Source organism: Panthera pardus, unplaced genomic scaffold (genome assembly GCF_024362965.1).
Source record: "Panthera pardus isolate Hobbes unplaced genomic scaffold, ASM2436296v1 HiC_scaffold_12, whole genome shotgun sequence".
Lineage (NCBI taxonomy): Eukaryota > Metazoa > Chordata > Mammalia > Carnivora > Felidae > Panthera > Panthera pardus.
In genome coordinates, this window is record NW_026526677.1 from 97,655,213 (window position 1) to 97,681,775 (window position 26,563).

Below are 26,563 nucleotides of genomic sequence, written 5' to 3' on the forward strand. Positions count from 1 at the left end.
GGCTCAGTTGGTTAAGCGTCCCATTTTGGCTCCGGTCATGATTTCACGGTTCATGAGTTCGAGCCCCGCGTCAGGCTCTGCGCTTCGGATCCTCTGTCTCCCTCTCTCTCTGCTCCCCCACCCCCCCCACTCTCTCTCTCTCTCGAAAATAAATGAACACGGATAAATAAATGAAAAAAGGATCATCGAACAGGTCATGGTGGGGTTGAAACGAGCTCATGTAGGCGATATACCTGGGTCGATGCCTGGAAGTTGGCAAGTGGGGTTCAGTAATCAGTAGCCACTTCGCTGCCCATCCTACAGTCCATATCGAACTGCACCCACCTTTCCCCTTAAGGTGAGAAGCAAGTTCGCCGTCCCAGGGTGGGGAGTCTCTCCTCTGAAATCCGGCAAATTACAAGGCTATTTGGCTTGTGTGACCCAATTAATAGCCCTCTGTCTCGCGGGCCTCTGCAGACACCTCACCTTTCGCCCCAGGCGCCCCTTTGGCTCAGCAAAGCCTGCCCACCTGCGAGGACAGAGGCCCCCCCCACTTCCTCGGGAGAAGACGGTGCTGCGTCGGAAGGAAGCAGGCCGTGTGCCTGCTGAGCTGTGGAAGATAATTAAACCAGGGGAGGAAAAAGAAAACAAAAACCCAGGTCCTTTAGAAATCAGGTTAGGTATGAATGTGCAGGGCGTGGCCCCCTGTATAATTAGCCGCTCTGCTGGCTCTGGGAGCTGCCTGCTCTTCCTGGGCCCGTTGTGTCAGGCTTGGGCCTGCTGCCCCTCCTCTCCCTCCGCTCCTCCTCCTCCCCCTCCCCTGTTCCCTATAGGTGTTTCTCTGGGCTCTGCCGCCTGTCCCACTCCCCTCCGAGACGCCGGCCCGAGAGGTCACCCACCTGCAGCCCCAGCGAGTCCCAAACACGCCTGCCCAGTGACCCACCATGGAAGCCGCGGATGCCTCCAGAAGCAACGGGGCCAGCCCGGAAGCCAGGGATGCCCGCAGCCCGCCGGGGCCCAACGGCGCCCTGGAGAACGGGGCCAAGGGCGAAGGCCAGGATGCCAAGACCACCAATGGGCACGGCGGGGAGCCGGCCGAGGGCAAGAGCCTGGGCGGCGCCCCGAAACCGGGGGAGGGCAAGAGCGCCCTGTTCTCGGGGAATGAGTGGCGGCGGCCCATCATCCAGTTTGTCGAGTCCGTGGACGACAAGGGCTCCAGCTACTTCAGCATGGACTCCGGGGACGGCAAGAGGTCCCCCTACGCCGGGCTCCAGCTGGGGGCCGCCAGGAAGCAGCCCGTCTCCTTCGCCGAGAAGGGGGAGCTGCGCAAGTCTATCTTCTCGGAGCCCCGAAAGCCCACGGTGTCCATCGTGGAGCCCGGGGAGGCCCGGCGCAACAGCTACCCCCGGGCCGACGGCGGCCTCCTCCTGCGCTCCAAGTCGGGCTCCGAGGAGGTCCTGTGTGACTCGTGCATCGGCAACAAGCAGAAGGCCGTCAAGTCCTGCCTGGTGTGCCAGGCGTCCTTCTGCGAGCTGCACCTCAAGCCCCACCTGGAGGGCGCCGCCTTCCGCGACCACCAGCTGCTCGAGCCCATCCGGGACTTCGAGGCCCGGAAGTGTCCCCTGCACGGCAAGACCATGGAGCTCTTCTGCCAGACCGACCAGACCTGCATCTGTTACCTCTGCATGTTCCAGGAGCACAAGAACCACAGCACGGTAACGGTGGAAGAGGCCAAGGCCGAGAAGGAGGTAATTTGCTGGGGCCTCTTCTGCGCTGGGGGCTCCCAGGGTTTGGGCCTCGAGTCTCGTCGGTCCCTGGCTCTCTCAGGATACGTTTCTTGCCCCTCTGCGCCTGCAGGCTGGGGGGGGGGCAGAGGCAGTTCCCTCATGCTCTGAGGTCTCTAGAGACAGGGGCACTGCCTGGATGAGCAGACGGAGGGGCAGGAATGACTGGGGACCTGACCAAGGTCATAGGATAAATTCAAGTCTGATCAGAGAATCAGTGCTCAATCCTGCGCTCTGCCTGGCTGGGGAGATTCTTTTTTTTTTTTTTTTTTTTTAATTTTTTTAATTTGAGGGCCAAATAATTCTTACCACCTGAGCAGGACTGACCCCTGGGGCAGGGGTGATGGGGGAGGGGGAGGGCATTTGGGGGCCACTTAAACGTTCTTTTCTTCTGGCTTTAGAGCTTGCATTTGCAGTACGGAGGCTTCTTGTTGTTTATCTGATCCCCGGGCCGGTCTCTTGCCGTCCCCAGTGGCCTCCTTTGTCCTTCTCTCAGCTGGGCCGGCCCTGCGTGCTTTGTGTGGTTGCGTGTGCACGTGCCTATGCTTGTAGGTGGACACTACTTGGCGAGGGTTGGAGTCTGCGTGTGGGCGGGATGTACGTATATATGCGTGTGTGATATGTGCGTGTGGGTGTTTAGTGCATATGTTTGTGTAGGTGATGCGTAAGTGTTTGCATGGGTTCTGTCGACGTGATTGCGTCTGGGCTTCCACGGGGAGGAGCAGAGGCGTGTGGAGGCTTGTGAATGTGCTACACCTGGGGAAGGTGTTCTGGGCCAAAGGCTCAGCTGTGGTTGCTGCCCCTAGCCCCGTGGATGCTGCGTCCTGCTCTCTTGTAACACCAACACGGCGGGTGGCCGTGGACAGCCTCCCTCCCGGCGTGAACCTCCTGGTGCTCAATGTGGGGGACTTGACCTTCCTCAACAGCTTCTGTGACCATCCAGATGGGGCAGCCCGGGACTCCTCCCTGCTCAGCCTTCCTGACCGAGAGTTGGCCGATTACTGTCTTCCTGCACCCCTGGTGCCCACAGCCCTGGGCAGAGAGAGACGGGTTACAAATGAGGAAAGACCCAGAGATCCTTTTCAGAGGCCTCGTTTAGCCCAGGGAGGTGTTTCCTGTTTCCCGGCGCCCCGGACCCCAGCCTGGCTTCAAGCCTCATGCTGGGAGACGGGGCTGGGGCGGAGCCGTGGAACCCGTCCTTTGGGAGCTTACCTGGGGAACCACAACAGAGCAAGGGCCATCATCCTCATCCACTGCGACCGAAACCCTGCAGAGGGTTCTGGGAGGCCTGACCGAGGTCCAGCCCTGGGGTTTGCCTCTCGTTAGCCGTTGGACTGTGGACAAGTCCCTACCGCTCTCTCAGTCCTGGTTTTTCCGTGTGTGAAACCAAGGTGTTGGACTAGACTGGTGATTTTCAAATTCCCCCATGGAGTCCTAGGATTCTCGGAGATGTCTTTGACACCTCCCCGACAAGGAGGGGGGCAGATATTGGTGCCAAGAAGGCAGGGGCTTCCGGCTCCCACTTCTACAAGCAGAATACATTCTTATTTATCTGTTTTATACGTAGGGTTTGCCCGCAAAGTGCGTCTGAAACAAAAGTATCACCTAAGAAAAGTCCAAGTGCCCCTGGAGGACTGGAGGGTCTTGGTCAGCCCTCTGTGGAGGCGCCAGAAACTCAGAGTTCACCTTCCAGTGCTTGGGGCTGCCGCAGGACTCAGAGACACAGCCCTCGCCCTTGAGGGCTCACGATGTAGGTCAGGAGGCAGAGCTCAGACGCACAAACAAGCCTGGGGAACATCCGCCCAGTTACACAGAAGCAGCCGTAGATCAACATCAACTTGTAGAGGGCGGAATGCCAAGCCAGCTGGACTGTAGCAGTCTCCTCTGTCCCCTCCTTCACCTTGCAGACGGGGACACATGCCCGGGGAGAGGAAGGGATCTGTGCCAGCATGTAGAGGAAGAAGCCCCCTGATTCTCTTCCAAGATTTGAGAGCAACTGAGAGGCAGGGCATTGAGGGGATGGGATCCAGGATACGCGTGCTTTACAGGGGCTTTCAGAGGAAAATGTCTGATCCGCCGGAGTGACTAACGGTGGGAACTTCAGACGGCGTGTGTGTGCGTGTGCACGAGCGTGCACCAGCAGCCAAGGGGGTAGGCAGGGAGTGGCGCGGGCCAGCCGGGAGGCTGAGCTGGAGCACGGCTGTTTGTCCAGGCCTGGCTTTGCTGGAATGTCAGACGTGGGGGACGTTGGCACAGAGCGGGGTTAGTGGGTTGATTGATTGAAATGAATAAGCGTGTCAATCCTGGCGTCCTTTGGAGGCATCCTCTGCAGACCCAAACGTCAACCCACACACAGGTTTTTTTTGCAAGGAGCCCCGTCCAGAACCTGTTCTGCAGGCCGGCCGGTGAAGGCCCAGGTGAGGTCATCTTAGAGCTACCTTGAATGGTTGCATTAGGCTGCAAAGGACACCCAGGGCTGCGGGGGTGCTCATCTCCTGGGTTTCAACTCTCCCTGGAGCCTCTGAGCGGAGGCGGTGTTGGGGAAAAGGCCACTTGATGCGGAAGCATGACAGTCCTTCCTCTGGTGGATCCAAGACCAGAATGTTCTAGTCCCGCTCCACAGATGTCCTCCGGTCTGCCCTCCTGCCTCTGGACGGGCTGGAGTAGGCCGATGAGATTACATTGCACATATCCCTCCTTTTCTGTGTCTCACGGCCCGCCTCCTGCCTTATCCCAAGTCCCTCCTGCTGCATCGACACCGGAGGGAGGACTCCTCCTGGCCCATGGCTGTCTGCTCGAGGGTGACCTGCCCGGCCTCTGCACCACCAGCTGCGTGGCCCTGGCGTGGGTCTGGCCTGGGCTCTGGGTCGGCAGCCTGGAGAGGCATGAATGGGGGAGCACTCACCTGTAGGTGCCGAGGGGAAGCAGTTTATCCTGTGAACTATTTGGAGATGGGAAGAAAGGGACCGGCAGGTGGCAGGAGACGCATCCGTTTTTATGGACACATCTATGCACCAGATGTTTACATGTTAGTCCTGACAACAGCCCCACAGGGTATGGGCTTTTGCATCTATTTTATAGATGAAGACAGGGGCTTGAAGGTGCTAAGAGACTTACCTGAAGTCACAGTGCAGAGCGGCAAAGCTGGGGTTCGGACTGTTCCGGTGACTGTTTCCTCGCTACCATTTTTCAAAACAAAGTTTATTTATTTTGAGAGAGAGAGAGCGCAGGAGTGTGCGAGCAACAGGGTGAGAGGGAGACAGAGATTCCCAAGCAGGCTCCACGCCGCCATCACAGAGCCCGACCCAGGGCTCGAACCCACAAACTGTGAGATCAAGACCCGAACCGAAACCAAGAGTCAGGTGCTTAACCGACTGGGCCACCCAGGTGCCCCTCTAGTATTTTAAACTTTGTTTTCAGGTGATGGCAGGCCTTCCGGGGGGGGGGGGGGGGGGGGGCCCACTGGGCCCAGTGGCTCCCAACAGCCATCCTTAGGTTGGAGTCACCTGGCGGGTGAATCATGACACTGCTCCCTGGGCCTTTCCCTGGGAGGTTCTGGTTCAGGGGTTTGAGGCCTGGGATCTTGTATTTTTAAGTCTCCCTTGGGGATTCTAACGTGGAACCAGGTTGGGAGTCAGGGATCACGTCCAACATCACCAGGAGGAAACTGAGGCCTGGACAGGCGGGCCGACGTTCTCAAGGGCCCGCCGCTGGTCTGGAGCCAGCCTGGGTGGTACTGTGTTTGCCCCCAGTCGCCCCTTCCCTGTCCTGACACCCGAGGAAGCAGAAGGGACAGTGAGCCTCAGTGAGACAGACTAATGCTGGGCTGTTTGACGTCTGGGTGGAAATGGGGAAATCCATCCAGCATTTCAGATCCTTATCCAGATAATTACCATTTGTCTGAGAGTACAAATTTGGCAATTAACTGGCTCATTTGGCAAATATCAGAGCCAACGGCCCGTGCGGTCAAATCAAGCCAGAAGAGGATCACAGCCTCCTCGCCCCCTTCCCTGGGGGCATGCAGGTCACATGTCCAGGTGAGTGCTCGCTCGGGTGTGTCTGAGGGCCCCATCGGATGGAGGCACCGGCTGCTGTGCCATCACTCTGCTCTCAGGGAGACCTCTGGTCCCCCAAGGCCAGAAGGATTTGCAGGCAGGGTGGCTTACCCAGTGCCCATCCCGGGCAACAGAGCGGGAGGCAACCAGACGAGTGTAGGAGAAGGGAACAAAGGAGGCATTTAGGGACAGGCCTGGGCAGGGTGGAGGGAATGAACCGGGAGTAGGAGGAAGTGATGAGGAAGGTGCAGACAGCGATGGAGGGGTGGGGAGCTGAGGCCCCAGCAGCAGGACTGAAGGGGAAGGACGCTGTCCCCGAAGATGCGGAGAAGAGGCTGCAGGTGAAGAGGCCACATACTATGACCTGAGTCCTTTGTTGTATCTTGGCCGCAGCCGCTTTCTAGTTGTGAGAACTCGGGCAAGGTACGTCATCTTCTTAGGCCTTCGTTTCTGAATCTGTGAAATGGGGTGACACCAGGTTAAAGGAGACAACGCCACACGTGTAGGTGATATTCAATAATACAGTTAAGTGTCGTTCCTCCTCCTAGTGTTGTGGGGGAACCCAGGATCGCGGAGCCTTCCTACGTTATCTTATTTCCTACATCCCGCCTTTTCCAGCTTCGTGCAGCCCTGCTAAGCGGGCAGAAACTGCCAAGGGCCACACAGATGCTGGCTGCGTCCCCAGGGGTCTCACCCCAAACCCTCCTCTCCGAAGAGCGTAGCCCTCATCCCAGAGGCGAGCAAGGACCATTCTAGCAGCACAGGGCTCCCAGGCCAAGGGCCCTTCCCTGATCCCGCTGCGTCCTGCAAGTCTGGTCTTGCGAGGCCCCCTCCCAGCCTGTGTCCGACTTCCCCAGTGCCCCAAAGAAAGAAGGAGACTAGTCTCTCCTCCGCCCTGAGTCTCCCGCCCACTGCTGCAGACAGTGTGGCTCCACTTGTGCCCCTGCCCTCACATGTTTCCAGATCCACCGCCTCCCCCTCCTCCCCTCTGGCTCTCCTCGCCACACCTCTGCCAGCCCCGCTGCCCTCTTCCTTCCTTCTCTTCCGCAGCATGGGCTTCTAGGGTCCGCCCTGGCCCCGGCTCTCCATCGTGCTAACCCCTTCCTTCTTACTCCATGGTTCTTCCACTCTCTTGGCCGGCGAATCCACGCTTGTCTGGTGAGACTTCTCCTCACCTGCAGGCCCCAGCCCAGCCTCATGTCCCCCCTTCCCCCCACAGCGGCTAGCAGGTGCTGCTGGCTGCACGTGACTCCTCTGGCCTTCACCTTCTCTGGTCATACCTTTTCCCACTGGCAAGGTCGGCCTTCCCTCATCCCCATTCTGCTTTCCCCAGGGTCCCCCGGGCTTCTGTTCCCCACGATGCAGGCCTCTGTGTGTGCACCCTTCACTGTGTGTATCCCAAGGCCGCACCTGCGGTCCTCACCTCTGGACACCAGCTAGGCCCCACCTGATCGCACTGTCCACCCCCTGCCCCCCGCCCCGCTCGCCTGTGCCCCGCTGGCCTGCTCGCCACACTGCACTCACTCTGCCAAGCCTGGCCCGAGCGAGAGCGTCCGGCACGGCTCCTGGTCCACGGAAGGTGCCCCACACAACACGATGCTGGGCCACAGGCCGGGGCTCTCTCTGTGCCGGGCACCTTCTGACAGCTTCACTGTCCTGCTCCCAGCTCTTCCCATGACCTCCTGGGGGGCAGGCCTCTTGTTGTGTCCACGGAAGATAGAGCCACCGAGGCACGGAGCACTTAAGTCGCCTGCCTGGGGGCGGCGGTAACTGGATCCAAATGTTTAGACTCGCAGTCCCGTGCTGTGGGTGGGGTCCCTGCTGGATCCCCCAGCCTCGTTCATGGGAGGGCTGCCCCTGCCCCCCACCAGCCACAGGCCCGGGGGTGGGAGTGAATGTACTTTCCTTCTCTGCTTTCCTGTCCATCAGGCCTTGTTCTGGGGGTGCCGAGGTAGGGGAGAGAGCGCCCGGCCAGTTCCCCGCCTCCAGCCAGGTCTGGAAGTGGCTTCCAGCTGTCCCCTTGACCTCGGGCCTCACCCAGCAGCTCTCCCGGGATGGGCAAGGTGCCTGGCACAGACCCATTGTCCAGACTCTTGTCTCTTCCTATGACCCAGGTCCTTCCAGGCCACTGGATCTGCTCTACTCTCTGTGGCCTGGGCTCTCGGGCCCTGCATCCTCAGGGAGCGCGAAGGCTGAGTCTCCGTGTCCACAGTGGGGTCTTACTCCTTTGCTCCCCCACCGCGGTGTCTATCAGCTCCTGGCTTCTCCCCAGCCTTTTTCCAGAGACCAGGCCGGACCCTGTCCTCAACTTCCTTCATTCTTTCCTCCGGACCACCATTTTCTCTCTCTGGTGATGGCGTTTTCCACGTTACGGGATTTTCAGCCCATTGCCGGTGGGGCGGATGCTTACTGAGAACTCAGAGTCTCCTTGCCTGGAGGGCGCAGGAGCGTGGGCAGAGAGCGGGTGGGATCAGGGACCAGGGAGCTCCACACCTCCTGCCCCGGGCCTTCCCCATCTTCTCCACCAGCTCCCTTGGCCCTCTGGGCACCCTTTCCAAGAAAGCCAGGGAAGCTGTCTCCACTACCAATCCACTCCCCTTGGGCATGTGCTGAGGGACCCCAGGTGGCCTCCTGTCGTCCGGGTGGAGCACTCTAAGTGTGACGTGTGGCGAAGTCTATACCCGGCTCACGACTCCGTGCCAACGGAGCTCACATTCCCAGCGGTTTGTGGCCTCCTCATCTTGACTCTTCTTGTGGGTTCCTCAAAGAGGCAGCTGGAGAAAGGCTTGGAACTCTGTGTTCAAAACCCAGGGTAGTGGGGTGACCGCAAGCACCCCAAGGTATTCTCAGATGCCTTAGTCTTCCTGCCTGTTGGGTGGAGATCACCCACCAGTCTTCTGAGCTGGAAGGTGCTTTGAGAGCACTGGCAGGGGGCCCAGCAGAACAAAGAGGTGCTTCCTGGCTTGGCCTAATCGGCTTGGCCTTGGCTTCATGCCTCCCCTTTCGTCTCTGTGGTAGCTGCTTTCCAGAGAAGGCATTTCCCCAAATGGAAGGAAAGTATTATCCATACTTTCCATATCCATTAGAGCTCCCCTCCCAAGGCACCTCTCCTTGGTCCCCTTCCCAACCCACCCCAGACCCCAGCAGCCTGTGTCCTCCCCTGAGCAGGGGTCCCTGGAATCTCTGCTTGTCTTCTCTTATCCTTCCCTCCACCCCCCTATCACTGCCTCACTCACTGGTCTCCCCTTCCTCCTCCAGGGACCCTGAATAGAGGTCCCCATCCTGCCCAAACTGCAGACTGCACTCTCTTTCCTGTAAACAGGTTTATAGCTGTGCCTGTCCAGACAGGAGTCCCCGCTGGTTGCAGCCTGGGCTCCTGCTTGCAACACAGGCCCCACGTCATGGCACAGAAACGTTGCACACTGTTACTGCCACGGGATACTCCCTGGGCTGGGCTGGGCTGGGCTGAGCTTGGCTGGGTCCCTTGCTCCCCCAAGCTTGAAGGAGACAGGAGCTTTCTTCCCTCTCCCCAGTGGCCACAGGTCCATTGAAAGGAGGGGGAACCCCATAAACAAACCTCCTTCCTGCTCACTTTGGGCGGACAGACCTGGCGGAGGTTTAGTCCTTATAGAGACACAGCTGGGATGTCCAGCCCCCGAGGCCCGAGTTCATAGCAAAGTAGTGTTTGGCTTGTTGCTGGATCCCTGATGAAGGGCACAGTGCCTGGCATACCTAGGGTCCCAATGAATGTCTGCAGAATGGAGGCCAAAGGGCTGGGTGGCGAACCTTGCCCAAGCCGGCCCCCTGGATGGGTCCACTCCTGGATTCTCTGGTGCTCCTCCTCCCTGACTTCTCCAACCTTGGCTCCTTCCCTGCAGACAGAGCTGTCGCTGCAGAAGGAACAGCTGCAGCTCAAGATCATCGAGATTGAAGACGAAGCTGAGAAGTGGCAGAAAGAGAAGGACCGCATCAAGGTGGGCCGCCTCCATGCCTCAGCCTTGCCGTGGGCTCACCCCACCTGTCCCACCTGCGAGGAGCCAGGCTTGGCCCCCATCTATGCTGCACACTTCTTCTGGCTCCTCCCACCCCTCTGGCATCCCCACCAGTTCCCCTTCTAAGTCTGGGCCAGGCATTTGGGTGGGATCTTGTCCATCACCTTGTGCTCATTTGACATCATCCTAGCAAATAAAGTCCCTACATCAACCGGTCCTCCGGGGCCCTCCATTGTCTGGTCTGTCTACCAGACCACCCGGCCACCAAATGCATGACGTTGTCCTTTGACTTGTGCCAGTATGGCTGGATGTATGCCTGCCCTGGTTTGAGTAACTACCAACCACAGTCCGAAATCACTGACTCTTGACCCTGGCTGCATAAACAGCCCATCAATTCACTTTCTGAATGATGTTTGGTTCTAGCTGAGTTTCATAGAGCACAGCCTGACTCATGGGGGAACTTCTGGGTCTCTGGAATCGCCCAAGGTTGGAATGATGGCTCTAGTCAACCCACCCAGGGAGGAGTCACAGATAGATAAGGAAGAATGGGCTGTAAAAACCCTGGCCATCTCTGTCAATAGATGATGTCAATGGTGCCTTTGAATGAGATTCTTAACCAAACAGGCTTGCTGGGTTGGGGCAGTAGAAATACCCTGCCTGGCTCTGATTCTGGGTTGGGAACCTAAAGATACATCCCACGAGGGAGTTTCTTTTTAATTATGGAAAGCCTTTTTCTTCTCTCCTCTCACTCTGGACCCAGAGCTTCACCACCAACGAGAAGGCTATCTTGGAGCAAAACTTCCGGGACCTGGTGAGGGACCTGGAGAAACAAAAGGAAGAAGTGAGGGCTGCCCTGGAGCAGCGGGAGCAGGATGCTGTGGACCAAGTGAAGGTGATCGTGGATGCTCTGGACGAGAGGGCCAAGGTGCTGCATGAGGACAAGCAGACCAGGGAGCAGATGCAAAGCATCAGTGACTCAGTGCTGTTTCTGCAGGTAACAAGGACTTCCTCCACCATTCAGTCCCTCAATTCTTCCATCTGCTTTCCCAGATCTTCATCCAGCATCCATCTGTCCATCATTCATTTATCTACCACCCATGTGTCCATCCATTCACCCACCATCCATCCATCCATCCACCATCCATCCATCCATCCTCCATCCCATCTGCCCATTTACTTTTTCCATCCAAGCCATTTTCCTGTCTACTCTAAAGATGGCACACAAATATCACCTTGTACCAACTTCAGTTGATATGTATTAACGTTGCTTCGGGCTCAGCAGGAAAGAGTTCTGGGATTGATTAGCGATGCCTGCTGTGGTTGTGGGGGAGTGGCATGTAAGCACTACCCATGTGTTGTCCTTGATCTTATCTGTGTGTCTATTCATCTCCCCATCCTTCCAACTGCTAGAGTGTTTTGGGTACTACAGCATGCCCAGGACTCTGCTAGGTGCTGTGGAGAATAGAAAAGTACAAGATATGGTTTTTGCCCCCCAGGAGCTACAATCCAGCTGGGAAGATAAGATGTGTACAATTAGAGAGCAATATAGAAGAGTGTGTAATTAAATGATAAAGCATGTGGTTCGGAAGATAAGTTCTGTGGAAGCTCTGGGAAGGGCAAGCAGGCAGGAGTAATCTAAGACAGCTTTGTGGAGGAGATGGAATTTGAACTGGGTCTTGAAGGCCCAGAGAGGTTTGAGAAAGAGGAGGGACTCTCCAGTGAGGGGGAAGGGAGGGGAGAAGCACAAAGCGTGAGGCAGGCTTGAGTATGGCACGTAAAGGTGGAGGTAGTGCCATGGCTGACCCAGAACATTCTAGAAGTTCCTTGCATTTCCTTAGTGCTTTCACTCCCAAAGATGCTACAGCTTGTGTCACTCTCATAAACCCCTGTGAGGTAGGATGAAGTGTCCAGTTGTGGAAGTAGGAACCGTAGAGTCGCATATCTGACTACCAGCTCCATCAGAGCTGTTAGCCTCCGGTGGAGTTTGGTCAAACCCTTTCATTTCACGGAGGGAGAAACTTATGAGGACAAGTGTGGCTAGTTGGTAGCAGAGCTGTGTCTTGAATCCAGCGCATTTGGCTCCGGGTACTGAGTCTTCCAGCTGGACTGAGAGCCCCCTGCAGAGGAGCCCCCCCTCCCCGCCCCCCACCAGCTCCCAAAGACCTAGAAAGCTAATGGCTTCTTTCCTTCCTTGGTAGGAATTCGGTGCATTGATGAGCAATTACTCCCTCCCCCCACCTCTGCCCACCTACCACGTTCTGCTGGAGGGGGAGGGCCTGGGACAGTCGCTTGGCAACTTCAAGGATGACCTACTCAATGTGTGCATGCGCCACGTTGAGAAGATGTGCAAGGCCGACCTGAGCCGCAACTTCATTGAGAGGAATCACATGGAGAACGGTAGGTCCCTCTGTGGGCAGGTCCCACGGCCACGGGCACTTTCCTCTGAGGCCAATCCCTGCTGCCCGGGCTGGCACCTAGCCAGCCAGCCCCTCATTGTTCCAAACCACCCATCCCACCCGAGGGATTCGGGGATTGTAGGCCTCCATTGAACTTGCTGCCAAGGTCATGCAGTGATTACAAGGGCCCTCAAGGGCAGCGAACGTCTGGGCACTGGCTGCACAAATGCCTCCTCTCTGTGGGTCATCCATCAAACTCAGGGATTAATTTCATTCAGGTCTACATCTGATTATGGAGCTCAATCCAACAGCTGTGTGGGAAAGCAGATGCTGCCATTTGTAAGGGCCAGACGCTAACCTGGTGGCTTTGCAGACTCCAGTAGACATGACCTAGAACCGCATCATGCTTGGAGGGAGAGCTTACCTGTCACCATGGCTACACTGAGTGGTGTTGAGCCCAGAGGCTAGACCTGGCCTAATGGGCTGGCTGGGGACAATGTGATACATGTGTCTCAGTGATTCACCAGCTCCCCTGAAGTCAGCTTCTCTTCTGAGTCATGCTGTCCCCCGCGGAGGCCAATTGAATCATCTCATAGAAAGCCTCCTCATCTGAGAAACTAGTCCATTAAGTCTTTTCTCACCAGCCCAGCCTAGTCCTTTCAGGGCCTGAAGCCAGAGCACTTTCTCCCAAGGCCCCACCCGGTGGCCCGGGCCCAACACAGGGCCTTAAGGACACTTCTGGCTCCAAACAGCCCAAAGGAAGTGAGTGGTCCCTGTCTTTTGTCTCCAGATGGAGCATGTGATTCTTTGGGGATGAGAAGGGGATAACGGCGTGCAGATGTGCTGAAGTTTAGGGGGGCATCTATATATGTTGGTGATGGTGCCATCACACGGTGTCCCTGTGAAATGTGAGGGACATTCAGCCACACCTGAGGGTTCTTGAGCCGTTGCCGCAAGACGATAATTTGGCTTCAAGAGGCATTCGGATCCTGAACTCCTCCTAATGACAATGGTGATGACACTGATGGCGATGGCTAACAGTGACTGAGTACTCCCTGTGTGCTGGCCTTGTGGGAGCTCTCCACTTACCGCAGCTTATTTTCCATGCTGGATGGACTGCATTTCACAGACGAGAAGGCTGAGGCTCGGAGGAGCAGCTTTCCGAAGGGCACACAGCTAAGCAGGGGATGTAGTTAGGATTCACACTCAGCTACTCAGTTTTCCACGTCTTCCCCTCCGAGAAGCTGCCGCTGCTGGTGGCTGTGCAGAGGGGTCGGGGAGCGTGACGATCACGGTCCCTGGGGTAGGACCTCGAGGGCAGAGCCCCTCATCTGAGGTCTGGCCAGACCAACGAGGGTGGCCCTGACTGGGTCAGGGTGGCCTGTGAGCCCTACCGCCCGCCCGCCCGCCGTGCCATTTCTAGGTCATGGCCGTGCTGGCCATGGCCTCTGTGCAGGTGTGGCCCGGTGCCCGGTGCAGAGTGTGCAGGGAGGCGCTGCTGATGTCAGTAGCCCTGCACCTGTGCCCGGGGCCCTGGGCCTCCACGTCGGTTCTTGGTCGCTGCTGTGTTGTTGTTGGGAGTGTCCCTGGCTAGGGCGGGGTGGCCGGGGGGAATGGGTGGGTGGCCAGTGAGTCAGACCTCCTCTCCTCCCGGATGCCAGCCTGCCCATCAGACCAGGGACTCAGCCTTGGGCCCGGAGACTAAGAAGCACCAGATCGCCTTCATCCGGGGCTTGCCATGGTGGTGGAAGGGTGGGTGGGGGCTGGGCCAACACCTAGGAGGGCCTACTGTGTGTCGGGCCCCTGCTAGGACAGGTGGTGGAGATACAGGACGGGGGTCTGAGCCTCCTCTCGTTCCTTCTCTTGCCCCGGGGAGAGGGAGAGGGAAGGGCAGAGGGAAAGTAGAAGATGGGGAAGTGGCGAGAGGAAGGAATGGGGTGGGGAGGGCGAGCTTGGCTCCACAGATCTGTTTGGGTTTGGGGGTTTACTGGTGGGTGGGGGTGGGGTGGGAAGAGTCAGTGCCCCTCCCATTCAGCTCACTCCCCTCTGCGTGCCTCTGCTCAGCCAGCTGGATCCCTGGCCATGGGGGTCAGCGCGAGGACGTCCTTCCATCCCCTCGGGCCACCAACGGTGGCTGGGACGAAGTGAGGAAGCGGGGACGAGGGCTCCCACCCCAACGCTGCCCTTATGGGCCATGTGACATTGGGCAAGTGGCTTCACTTACCTCCTGAGCCGCAGTTTCCTTGTCTGTCACATGAGGGTGTACACAACCAAGAAGAAACGGAGATCGGCAGCGCCTTGTCAACTGCAAGGTGCTGTCCCTGTGGCCTTACTGCCAAGGCTCAGTCCAGGGAAGCAGATGTCCCACTGTAGAGTCTCTCTCGCCTCCTGGGAGCTCAGGAGCAGAGGGCAGGGTGTTGCCTTCTCTGAGGTCGGAGACTCTTGCCTCTCCCTGGGACAGAGGGGCTGTGGGCCGACTCAGCAGAGCCCAGGGATGCCCCCAAGGGCCGGCTTCTCCTCTCCACTTGCCCCTCTGGTGACTGACCCCTCTCCTTCCCAGGGGGCGACCACCGCTACATGAACAACTACGCTAACAGCTACACGAGCGAGTGGAGTGCGCCTGATGCCATGAAGAGATACTCCATGTACCTCACGCCCAAGGGTAAGGGAGAGACCCTGCCGTTGCGGGCCACGGGCCCGGAGACTCAGCCGGGTTCCGCCTTGGTCGAGTGACCGTCACTCGGTTTGCCTCGGGAAGTCCTGGAATATACCCACTGTCCCGGTAGAGCCTCGAACGGTGCCCTCTTTCACCCTCAGAAGCATCCGGGTTAGAGATAAGTTGCTGGCACCCTGCCCCTCATGGCTTCCCTCCCCTCCGGAGGGTCCCTGCCTCCAGTCCGAACCCTTCCTTGCCTTTCCTCCCGGAGGGTCCCCTGGCCGCTGTTTTCACCAGCGGCCGTCTGCCAGGCCTGAGCCGTGATCCGCTCCCGCTTGAGTGTTTGTGGTCCCGTGGGCGGCTGGCTCCTCCAGAGCCATTCTGCTCCTCAAGGGCAGGGAGACCGACGGCTGGCTCCACATTGCCTCACCTCTCCCTCCCGTGCCTGCCGCCTGGCCCTCCCTCTCTGGGCCTGGACGGTCCCAGCTGGGTGGGGGTATAGGCCAGAGCCTGCCTGTCCTCGCCCGGGGCAGTAGGTAGCCTGTCGCATTCTTTTGCACTAGCAACAAACCACAGTAATGCCCGTTACGTAAGGGTGGGTGTGCCAGGCCTGTGGGCCCTCAGACAGAAGGTGTGTGAGTGGGGGTGGGGGGCGTCGGGAGAAGAATGGGGGTGTGGGGAAAGGTGGGAAAGGAGACCGGAGACGTGGGGAAGGTGCAGGGAACTGGGGAGGGGGGGGGGCCTCCAGGCCAGAGCGCTGATTCACACACCTCAGACACACACACACACACACACACACACACACACACACACACACCCACCATGGGAAGGGCTTAGGGGATTTAGAGAGATGAGCTCAGCGGGAGAAAACTCTGCGCTCCACCCAACTTGAAAACAACACCTGGGCTCTGGCAGAGGCATGGCGAGGCAGCTGGGCACCCCGGGTGCCCCCTGCCCCACATTCCTGGTGAGGCCTGCCCCTTCCCCTCCCGGGGCTCTGTCCCAGGTCTGCCAGTGGCTGAGCTGCACTAACCAGCCTCCCCAGCGTCCCTTGCCCAAGCTGGTCCCTCTGAGGACCCCGGTGTGCATCGATCGCTCCCCTCGGCTGGCCCCTGCTGGGCTCCCCTGCTCTGTGGAAGACCGAGGAGAGTGTGGGTTCCACCGTGAGTCTGGTCGTGGGGAGGGGAGCAGAGCAGGAACAGGGGTGGAGGGAGGAGCACAGGGCTGCCAAGGGGCTGTCCCAGAGCCAGGACCTGGTGACCTTGGCCTGGTCACTGCCCCCTCTGAGAGGAGACAGATTAGGCTCAGATGCTAGGAAGCCTTTCAGCTTGTCACTGAGTCAGGCTGTGACATTTGTAGGTGGAAGAAACAGGTTCATCCGGTGTCCCCGCCCCTGCACGGAGGACAGGAGGAAGGAGGAAATTTGCCCTCCGGGAGCTCCCAGGCTCAGGGTAGAGGCAAAGGAAGGGCCAGGGAGAGTCGGCAAGGGGATCGGGAAGCAAGGCCCACCTGAGGGCCACTGGCATGAGTCTGGGGGCCCCGGGGCAGTGGGCTCGGGCAGGGAGACTTCCCGGCGGAGGTCAGCTTCCAGGCCCCCCGAGACGGGCAGTGTGCTCAGTAAAGAGGCATGGCTGCGACGGACAGAGGGCACCTGGGTGAGAGGAACCACAGGCACAGGGGTTTAGAGGACCAGCAGGTGCTGGTTAGGTGGGAGGGGAGGGGCCAAAAGAAGGACCCTGGCACATATGGGGAGTGTGTTTTCTTCACCTGTGAGGTGGGGGTATGAATCCCAGCCTGCCGTCCTCTCAAGATTGTGGGAACCCGAATTTGGAGGTTGCCGTGCAGTGTAAGGTCTTGTCCCCAGACGGGGAAGCACCCGAGAGGTGTTTGCGGGCACCCGCTCACCATCTCTGGAGAGCTCTCGCTTGGCCCAGGGCCTGATGCCTGGGCCCCCTCCACGGTTGCCGTGATCCTCCTTCCTCAAGGGTGCCTCATTTCCTGGCCTCTGGGGTCTCATTCACACAGGGGACTGGCTCAGGAGGGAAGTGTTGGCTTTTCCAGCCTCTGGTGACTTTCAAAGCCCCCTGGATAGGGTGACCATATGCCCCAGTCTGTCCAGGTTTACACCTGATGTTCTTGCATACTTAATAGCCCTCCTTCCTTCTCAAGTGTCCTGGCTGGAGGGCAGATTAAGTGACTGCCTATCCTAGACCCAGAGGAGCTCAGTGGTGAAACCCAGGTCCTGAGACAGGCAATGGGGGCTGTTCGGGGACAAGGAGTCCCATATAACCCCCAAGTCAGGAGCCATGGGCCTGCCTTGAACCAGACCCACCTTTCTGCAATGATGGTTCCTGCTCCTCTGCTTCACAGGTGGGGCCAGGACATCGTACCAGCCAGGGTCCCCCAGCCGCCTCTCCAAGGAGACGAACCAGAAGAACTTCAACAATCTCTATGGCACCAAAGGTGAGAGAATGGCCCAGTGTGTAGATGGGCAGGGCCCGTGATGTGGGGCGAATGTGGGGGCTGAGGTGGGCTAGGGGCCCAGAGACAGGTGGGAGGGGGCCTGCTGAGCTCAGAGTGTGTGCGTGTGCGTGTGTGTGTGGGGGGGGGGCAGGTGTGACCTCATTAGTTGGGCTACGGAGAGGCAGCCGGGCACCTGGGCATCGCTGAGTCGGAACGATCTTCCTCCCCCTGAAGGGTGAGTCAGGGAGACTGGGAGCTGGGGTTAGGTGTAGAAGCTTCCCTTAGCAAGCATGGGGACACAAGGACCTGAGGGGGACCCGGTCCTTTATTGATTTGGACACTTCTGCACGGAGAAGTCACGGTGGTTAAGACAGACTAGTGTAGCTGTAAGACCCGGAGAAGGTGAACTAGGGGTGAAGACGTGGCTTCCTCTGGGAGAGCTGCCAAACACAGAGACCCCTCTGCCCGGTGCACCGAGGGCACCGTTGTGCCAGGGGTAGGGCCATGCACCCCAAGAACCCAGGTTCCGGGAGGCTCTGAGGTGCGTGCCAGCCATGTGCAGGGAAGGAGGGGATTGGGGCATCTCCACCAGAACCCCCACCTCGGATGTGGCACCGGGAGGTCTGAAGAGGTGAGGAAGGGGGTGGGGGACCTCTTCGGTGAGGACATGGGCCCTCAGAGATCTGGCGGGTTGGAGGGTCAAGGGCACCCGTGGACAGGGCACTGGCCAGGCCTCTGTGTCGGGACTGGGTTCACACAGTTACTACCACATGCATGGTAGACGGTGCGCTCCCAGGCAGACGCTGGGTCTGTCCGGCTCACTGCTGCAAACCTGGAGGGGGGAGCTCAGCAAACACGAGTTGAAAGAGAGGAGGAGTGGAGAGTGGACAGAAGAGTTGAAAGAGTGTTAGGAGTGGATCCAAACAAGTGGATGAAAGGGTGTGGGCCTCTGGCCCCTCGGAGCTCTGGGTGGGTCTGCTCCCCAGGGGCCGTGCTGGAGAGCCCTCCTGAGGTCCCCTTGGCAGGGGCTCACGGTGGGGTGGGCAGGCGGCCCCAGCCATCTCTGACCGCCAAGCCCCAACGTCAGCCCCAGGCAGGCAGCTGTGGGAGAGGACCACCAGGGAGGGGGCTGTCCGGACTGCTGAGAGGGAGGGCCCGGGACGGCTGCGTCATCCATGGGGGGCTCTGAAGCCCCAGACTTGAGCATCCCCATTTCCGTGCCCTCCCCGCTGCCTCTCCTCCTCTAGACTACGGGGCATACTTCCAAACGGACACTTGCCCCTGTTCAACTTGGCAAGCAGAGTTTCAGGAGTAGCATCAGCCGCTTCCGTCCCCGGGTGTTCGCATGTGTTTGTATTTATTTGTTCTTTCGTTCATTCCTCCATCAACCATACAAGGAAATCTTCTAGGAACCGGGCTCAGTGCCAGGTGCTGCGCGTGATGCTGGGCCAGACAGGCCTGCCCCCTGGCCCCATGGAGCCCGGGGGGGGACACAGACGATGAAACTTGCCATTAGGACCCAGGGGGACGAGGGGTGCAGGGTGACGTGAAGCCTGGGGCCGAGGCACACGCAGATTTGGGGGAGTGACAGGGAAGCTGACGTCAGAAGATCCAACATATTTGTTGAGGATGGGGAGCAGGTCGAGTGTCTGTGCCTGGGGTGCTGGGGAGCTCAGGGGTAGCTTGGATGGAGGGTGGAGTGTTGGAGAGGAGAGAAGGGAGGTGAAGCCGGGAGGTGGAGGTGCCGGTGAGTGTGGGGGCGGTGGCCCAGGAAAGTGCTGTGCACTGATTGAGGACTTGGCACCTGAGTCCCGGCCTTGAGGTTGGGCAGACACGTGCAGACACCTTGTGGTTTAGCACGAGTTTGATGGCAGGAAGGATTGGCAGGAAGCGGGTCGGGGGCTGGACAGATTGGCAGAAATGGTCTCGTCCTGCCCTCTGAGCCCCCATACGAGGCTGCACGGGGGGAGCACGGGTCTGACGCCTCTTCCCGTGTCCTGCCAGGTAACTACACCTCCAGGGTCTGGGAATACTCCTCCACCATTCAGAGCTCTGACGACCTGCCTGCAGTCCAAGGCAGCTCCTCCTTCTCCCTGAAAGGTGAGCGGTCCCCACCCTGCCCTGCTTTTCCCATCACTCACTGAGCTCTATGCTGGTCTCTGCTCCCTCCCTCACCAGCCACCTGCCCTGTAGGGCACAGACCCCCGGCTTGAGAGCCAGGGAGCTGCCTCCTCCTGTGCCTCTGCTGTTAGAGAAGCGCGGGCCACACCAGCGATGGCCACTAACGATGAGCCACATCGTCAGGACGTGACCATGCCATATCCCCACTGCCACCCCTGACATCCCCAGGGTGCTTCCGTCGGGCCTAACTTTGGAGTCCTCCCGTTGCAGAACTTGGTTCATCCGGCGACAGCCGGCCTCAGTTGACTCGAGAGCCCTGTGGCCACGTAGCAGCTGCCAACACGCTGCAGAGTCAGAGTCCTGTGAAGCCTTCTTTCGCAAAGGCAGGACTACACCACTTCTAAGGCCTCCCGAGTCTGACTCTGCTCCCCAGAATTCTTTGATGAAGCTGAGTGGTCAGTGACTCATGTCCCTTGAGGTTGGCCAGGGCCCTCGTGTCTCTTCTGAAAGGCCCCAGGGACAGCTCTGTGGACTCCGGTCTAAGCCCGTCTGTCTTCGGACAGGCATCTGGCCCAGAAGCAAGGATAAGCAGGTTGGCCAGAGTCAGGGAGGGGGAGGAGAAAGGGGCTGTGCAGGGCAGCAGACCCCCAAACTGTGGCCTCCGAGGGTGGCTTTATCAGTCAGCTGTCCCTTCCGGGCTGGAATCCCAGCCTGTACCCAGGCCTGGGATTCTTGGAAGGACCAGCTCCCCTTGCTCGCCTTACAAGGTAATGTGACCGGAGGGTCCCAGCCCGCAAGACCCCCACGGATGTCCTCTCCCCGAGTCAGGCCCAGGAAACCGGCACTTGCCCTGGCCTTGTCTGCCTCTTAGCACATCCCTCCCTGCTCTCTGGTCAAGCCTCTAGATCAGAGGCCACCAGTCAGGGAAGAGAGTCACCCTCCGGTGTGATTTGGAGCTTTCAGGCTTCCCTGGATCCCCCCATTGGCCTGCAGTACCTCCCCTGTCAAAGTCTTGGCCCGAGGACAGCCCCTCCTCAAATATACCGAGCCCCAGAGGAACAGCCCAGGAACATCTGTGGTCCCCTTCACACGGATCAGCCCATCCCAGCCGGTAATGGCCTTGGATGGGGGTTCTGGGCAGGTGCCTGCCTGTGTGCAAGCAGAATCCGCACACCGTGCCCCCCCAGCCCGCCCCCACCGCCGTGAGGGTGGACCCCACCTGCACCTACTCCCGCGGCCCTGGAAGGAAGCAGAGATGCTCAGCGCTGCCTGGATAAGGCTGCCAGAATAACAGCGCCCCGGGGTGAGCTGTGACTCCCTCTGGCCCCTCCTGGGACCAGGCCGTGCTGCTAATGCCTCTCTCTCTCCCAGCAGGCACTGGGAAAGTCCCCTATCAGTTCACCACCTCGGGACAGGCCACCACAGAGTTTTCCAAACCCCTGGACGGCAGTGGGCTATTTAAAAACAATCCTGGTACCTGCCTGTTTTCCCTCCCCTTGTCTCTCCCACAGCAGGGCAGACGGGAAATCCTATGGGGCTCTCTGCCACTTCTAGGGGACCCTGGTCCCTCCTCCCCAGAGTCCCCTGGAAGAGGGATGCATCCCCGCACCCACCACCCCCTCCCCCCCCCCCCCCCAGCACCCTCCCTAGCTCACCCTTCCCCTGGACTTCTGTCTGCTCTACGAGGCTGGTCTCCTGGACCACACCCCCCGGCCCCACCCCCATCCTCCCCTCTCTCATGGCTGGCATGGGTTTTTCTTTCTGGGAACTGAGAATCGAGATCTGAATCCCTCCCTCTCTCCATCTGCCGCTCAGGACCCGTGGAACCCTCTCTTTCCAAGGCTTCCCCACCCCCAGATGCGGGGAGAGACCTGGCTTCTCTGCTCTGTCTCCACCCTCTTGCGGAGGGCAGACCAAGAGAAGGGTCAGCCTGGCTGGCAGCCTGGCAGGGCTGCAGGTGGTTTCTGGGCCTGACCAGCTCATCCTCCTCTAGAGCAGCCCAGAACAGGGCTCTGGGCTGCCCCAGCCAAGGACAGACCCTGTTTATTTCTTGAGCTTCTCTAGTCCGGGTCATAGTCTGTTCCTCCCAGGCCCTGCAGACCGTCCCAGCAGGCCGATGGCTGAGGCTGACAGTGCCTTCCACTGTTCTGTGGTCCAGAGGTCCTCCCAGATCCCACTGGGCTGAAGGGGAGTGGGGTAGGTGGGAGGATCAGGCCCGGGTAGCACCCATGTGCTCTGGGCTCCGTGGGCTTGCTCTCTCAAGCCCGGACCATAGCCACCAGGCAAATTACTGCCTGTCCCTGGCCCCAGCCTCCCGCCCCGCAATAGGCCAGAGGCAGAGGAACTGGGCAGGAGGAACGTGGGGATGGGTTTCGACATCCCACAAAACCTGCGTTCACATCCCGACTGCCGCTCCCTTGGCCGTGCAGCTGGGGCCAACCGCTGAGCTCACAGAAACGGGGTGAGGCTGAAGGAGAAGCCACGTGCAAAGTCCCCACGGTGGTGACAATGGAGCCCTGTCCAGGCAGCGTGGGCAGTTGGAAAGGGTGCCTCCTGGTAGAAACCCTGGCAGGTTGTGCTCATGGGAAGAGACAGAGCCAGTGGTGTGAACCTTCAGGGCGGGTGGGGGGAAATCCTTGGGGAGTAATGTGAGCCCGACCTGGATTTGGCGGCCACACTCCCCTGCGGCCTGGCCCCACCCTCCTGGCCTGTTCTTCCTCCCTCTGTCTGGGTGCCTTTTCCCTCTGGTCAGCCACCCCAGGGTTTTCCACTGCCCCCCCCCCCCACAGCTGCTGCATACCTCTTGAGGGGTAGCCACACTTGGTAATGGGCTGGATGGAGCTTGGTGGTCACTTTGGAGATGGCACCTGTGTTGCTGTGGTCCTGGAGGCCCTGACTGTCCAGCCCCTCTCCCTCTGACCGGTGCCCCCTGTTTCCGCAGGCTATCCCTCCCTCATCAGGAGCCAGAGCCCCAAGACCCAGCCCCAAACTTGGAAATCTGGCAAGCAGACTTTGCTGGTGAGTAAGGGACTGCCAGGAGAGCCTGCCTGGGCATAGGTGTGTCCAGAATGGGCACTGAATGGGCTCCCCAGGGGCAACTTCCCAGGGGAGGTGATAGGGGGATGGGGACACCTCTGGGATGGAGGGGGGAAGCGACAGTGGCCTGAATACGGACACTCAGCAAAGGGTAGTAGAGACCTAGGGCTAATAGGCAGTGGGTCTGGGTAAGCACACACTTTCTGGGCCTCAATTTTCTAATCTGTAAAGTGGGCAGCCCTGGGGGTTTTTTTGTTTTTTGGTTTTGTTCATTTGGCAAATGGTTGCTGGGTGCCTGTGTTTGCTGAATGATAGCTTTGTCCTCATCAGCTCTGACAGTGTGATAGTCTCCGTCCAGGGGACAGACATCCTAGTGACGGGTCCCACTTCCCTGCGGCCATTCCCCAGCTCTGACAGCACAGAGGCCATGGGGGTTATAGTGCGGTGAGGCAGAGGCTACAGTGTTAAGAATAGAGATGTTTTGGGTCCAATAGCTAATGACCCTGAACCAGGAACTGAAAAGCCACACAAGAGGGGAGCATGACCTTGGGGGCCAGCCAGCTCATGGGATCCCAGATTCCCTCTCTGAGACTGTTGCCCCCGTTTTATAATGTAGTACTGAGATGAAGTGACCCCTGATAACCTTTAGACCTGACCCAAGACCTAGGCAAGCAGGGGCTTCCTCGACAGGCTGTGCCCCCACCTTCTGCTGTGCGTATCCCTTGCCGCTGACAGAGTCAGACAGCTGCCCTGGGGTATGGGTGGCATCAGGGGCTCTGCCGGGGACAGGGGCTCGAGTCCCTCGCTCCCTGCTGTCTTTGCATTTCGAGGTCAGAGCGTGGGGAAGTGATTTGCTCCGGGCCACGGTGACTGGGGCTGGTTTAATTGGAGAGAATCTTTTAATTTGCTGGTGAGGGGAGCTAAGTGATCGTGTGTATAATTTGGAGCTGGGTCCAGGGGCATTGTAGCAGCAGGACTGCAAAGAGCAGATACGGGGAGAAAGAAAGAGGGTTTTTGTTCCTGGACTCGGTCCTTCCCCTCCCAACCACATACTCTCACCTCCGAGAGCCTGGGTCCCAGCAGAGAAGGCTCATTAGCACTGCTTGGCAGGTAGGGTTCTGACGTCCGCAGCTCGCACCCAGCACTGGAAGGAGGCTCGTATGTACGAGGCAGGTGATCGTATGTGAAGAAGGCTGGCCTGGGGGTCAGGAGGCCTGGGGTCTGGCCCTCACCCTCTTACCGACTTGCTGTGTGACCTCATGTGAGTCCTTCTTCCTCTGGGCCACAGTTTCCACATCTGTAACGAGAGTCAGATGGCCTGGATGATCTCACAGTCCTCCCAGCTCTGATGTGCCATGACCCTGAACCAGGGAGGGGACAGGGGCAGGCTGGGAAAATGGGGACAAGCCCAGAGGACTTGAAGCTCTGTTTCTGCCTACCCACCACTCTGGGCTCTTAACAGGACAGCACCCTTCACTGACCTGTGGCCCATTTGCCTGACCCAGCCTTCCAGAAAGAAAGAGTTCATCCATTTCTAGGTCTATTCACGTTGCCTTGTTGCCTACCTTCGGGTCCAGGCCTATTCTGCCACTGGGGAGCTATGTGACTTTGGCCATGCCTTTCTCCTTCCTGGGCCTCTGTCTCTTGCGTTGCTTATTTTTAAAAACACTTTTTTTTTTTTTTTTTTTACTTTTAAAGATTTTGTTTTTTAAAAGTAATCTCTGTACCCAACATGGGGCTCGAACTCAACAACCCTGAAATTAAGAGTCACGTGCTCTACCCACTGAGCCAGCCAGGCGCCCCTCTTGCATTGTTTAATAAGTGGTTTAACCGAGGTCTGAGCTAAGGGCTCGGCCCCCACATTCCACAGGCCCCAGTTCTGCTCTGGACCAGACGTGGTCCAGACGTGGGCAAGGAGCTACCAGTAGATACAAGTTTCCCAGCAAGCAAGGTCAAGGGCAGGGGCTGGAAACATCCTCGGTGTCTCCTGTACCGGCATCAGTGGAGGGTGAGATGGGCTCGGTCCCTGACCCAGCTCAGGGACAGAGCCACTTCCAGAAGCCCACAGAGGGGCCGGGGGTGTTCACACAAGGCAAGCAGCAGCGAATCCCGGCCTCTTCGCTGCCGGAGGATTTCTCAGGGCCCTGGTGAGCTGATTGGGAGCAGAGTGGGGGGAGGAAAGTTGTTGCTGACTCTGTGCTGAGGACGCTTCCTGAATCCCGATGAGGGGCCAGGGTGAGAGAGGCGAAGGGGCTGGGGTTGGGCAGCTGGGTGTTGACCTGCACCCTCTGTCAGTGGGAGTCACGTGGAGACGACAGAAGCAAATGCTTGAAGACCCAAGAGGTCATTCGGAGACACGGGTGGAATTGGGGGGCGTGCTCTGGAGCTAAAATGCTAGGGTTCAAATCCCAGCTCCCCTACTCAGCTGCTGGGTGGCCGTGGGAAGCTGCTTAGCCTCTCTGTGCCTTGATGTGTTCATGTATAAAACAAGGATGGTAATAATAACCCACTTAATTGGGTGGCTGTAAAAACCTAAACGGGACCATCTATAGAAGACCCTGGTAACAGCATAGTGCAGTTCCATAGAGGTGAAAGCGTATACAAATGGGGGCTATGGTGGGCTGGGGGGTGTTCCTGGGCCACGGAGAGAAGGTTTGATGAGGGGCTGAGGTTCTTGCTCACTTACCGACGGACGGGAATGAGCTCTCATTAGGATATGAGCCCAGAGACTCTAATACTGGGGCCCGACCCCCGCTCACAAGGCAGGGAGAGCTTGCAGGCGAGGCCGCAGGGCCCTAGAGTTGTGGGTTCAGGTTACTGCTGCTTCCTGCGGGGACATTAGGCTACGGGGTCTGGCTAATAGGCTCAGCTTTCATCTGCCTCCTTTAACGACTCTTGTTTCCCCCCCTCTCCCGCAGTCTCATTACCGACCGTTCTACGTCAACAAAGGCAACGCGATGGGGTCCAACGAGGCCCCGTGAGCTCCAGACAGACAGAAACGAGGCACTGCCACCCCTGCCCTCCCCGGCTGATCCTATTCCTCTTGCCATCCTTCTCATCTGGGTGGATGGGAGCCTCCCCCCTCCTCCCCCATCAGCCATGCTCCATCCAAGCCCCTCTCCAGCGTTGGGACTTCTGATGGTCACCGTCTTTCCTGTGCTCAGAGGCCAGCCGTCGCAGGGGTGGGACATAGGTGGGCCTGCCTCCCCTAACCCACCACCCTCCTCCAGGGTGGATTGCTGGGGCTCCCATGGGTGCCCACGTGGTAGCAGCCTGCCTCTCCTGCCCCCCCTGCTGTCTTGAGGCCTATTGGCCATTTCTCTCCAAGGCTCCTTCCTGTGTGATGTGGTCAGTAGATGCTTGGCCAAGATAGTTGCCCATCTTCCACCCGCATGGGCCCACCTTCTTCTTCCCAGCAGCCCGGCCCCATCAGGAGACTGGCCCTAAGTGCCCTGCTCTGGTCCTGCCCACCAGTGCCCAGCCCGGAGGAGCCTGCAGGCCCTGGCCACCATGCAGGAAAAGCTCCCAGTGTCTGGCATCATCCTGGCCACTTTGGGCGTCACCATATCTACTCTGAGTCTGAAGTCGCTAGGAATGGGCTCTCCTGGCTGTTAGGATGGTCTTAGCCAAGATACTTCCCTCTTCCACCAGCTGAGATAAGCAATTTCCTCACCATGATACAATCCATCCACGAAAACAGCTACTGGCCCAGCTGCCCCAAGGGAAATGCCATTTACCTATGGAATTTTCATGGTTCTACAACTCTGTGTCCTCTCCAGCAATGGCAAGTGAGCAGGTGGGGGGAAAGTGGGGCTGGGCTGGTAACTTGCAATTTCCACGTAACTGCCGCTGTTTCCCAGGGTGCCTTCCACACTGCTCCGCACCCGTCTTCCTCCTCCCTCTGACTACCTTCCATGTCACACGCTGTCATGGGGCTCGGGGCCTGCAGAGGGGACCAAACCAGGAACGGCAAGGTGGGGCCCTTCCTCCTCTCGCTGTCCCTCCCAAGGGCCCTGAGGGTTCTGGGGAGGGGGACATTCAGCCTGGGCTTTCCCCTCCTGAATAAACCATTGATCACCCA

General features: G+C 58.8%; 1 protein-coding gene across 3 annotated transcripts; it reads left to right on the forward strand.

The window, feature by feature from the left end:
- Positions 1–795: 795 nt before the first annotated feature.
- TRIM29 (tripartite motif containing 29) lies at positions 796–26,563 on the forward strand. 3 transcript variants are annotated; one of them, XM_019468870.2, is made up of 10 exons: positions 796–1,727; positions 9,697–9,792; positions 10,571–10,804; positions 12,009–12,207; positions 14,767–14,868; positions 17,233–17,325; positions 19,330–19,425; positions 20,818–20,919; positions 22,388–22,464; positions 25,401–26,563. In XM_019468870.2, the coding sequence occupies exons 1-10, from the start codon at positions 924–926 to the stop codon at positions 25,461–25,463; spliced, it is 1,866 nt and encodes a 621-aa protein (XP_019324415.2). In that variant the 5' UTR covers positions 796–923; the 3' UTR covers positions 25,464–26,563. The 3 variants fall into 3 exon arrangements, with proteins under 3 accessions (XP_019324415.2, XP_019324416.2, XP_019324417.2); XM_019468871.2 differs by having other exon boundaries at positions 20,821–20,919; XM_019468872.2 differs by lacking the exon at positions 20,818–20,919 and having other exon boundaries at positions 801–1,727.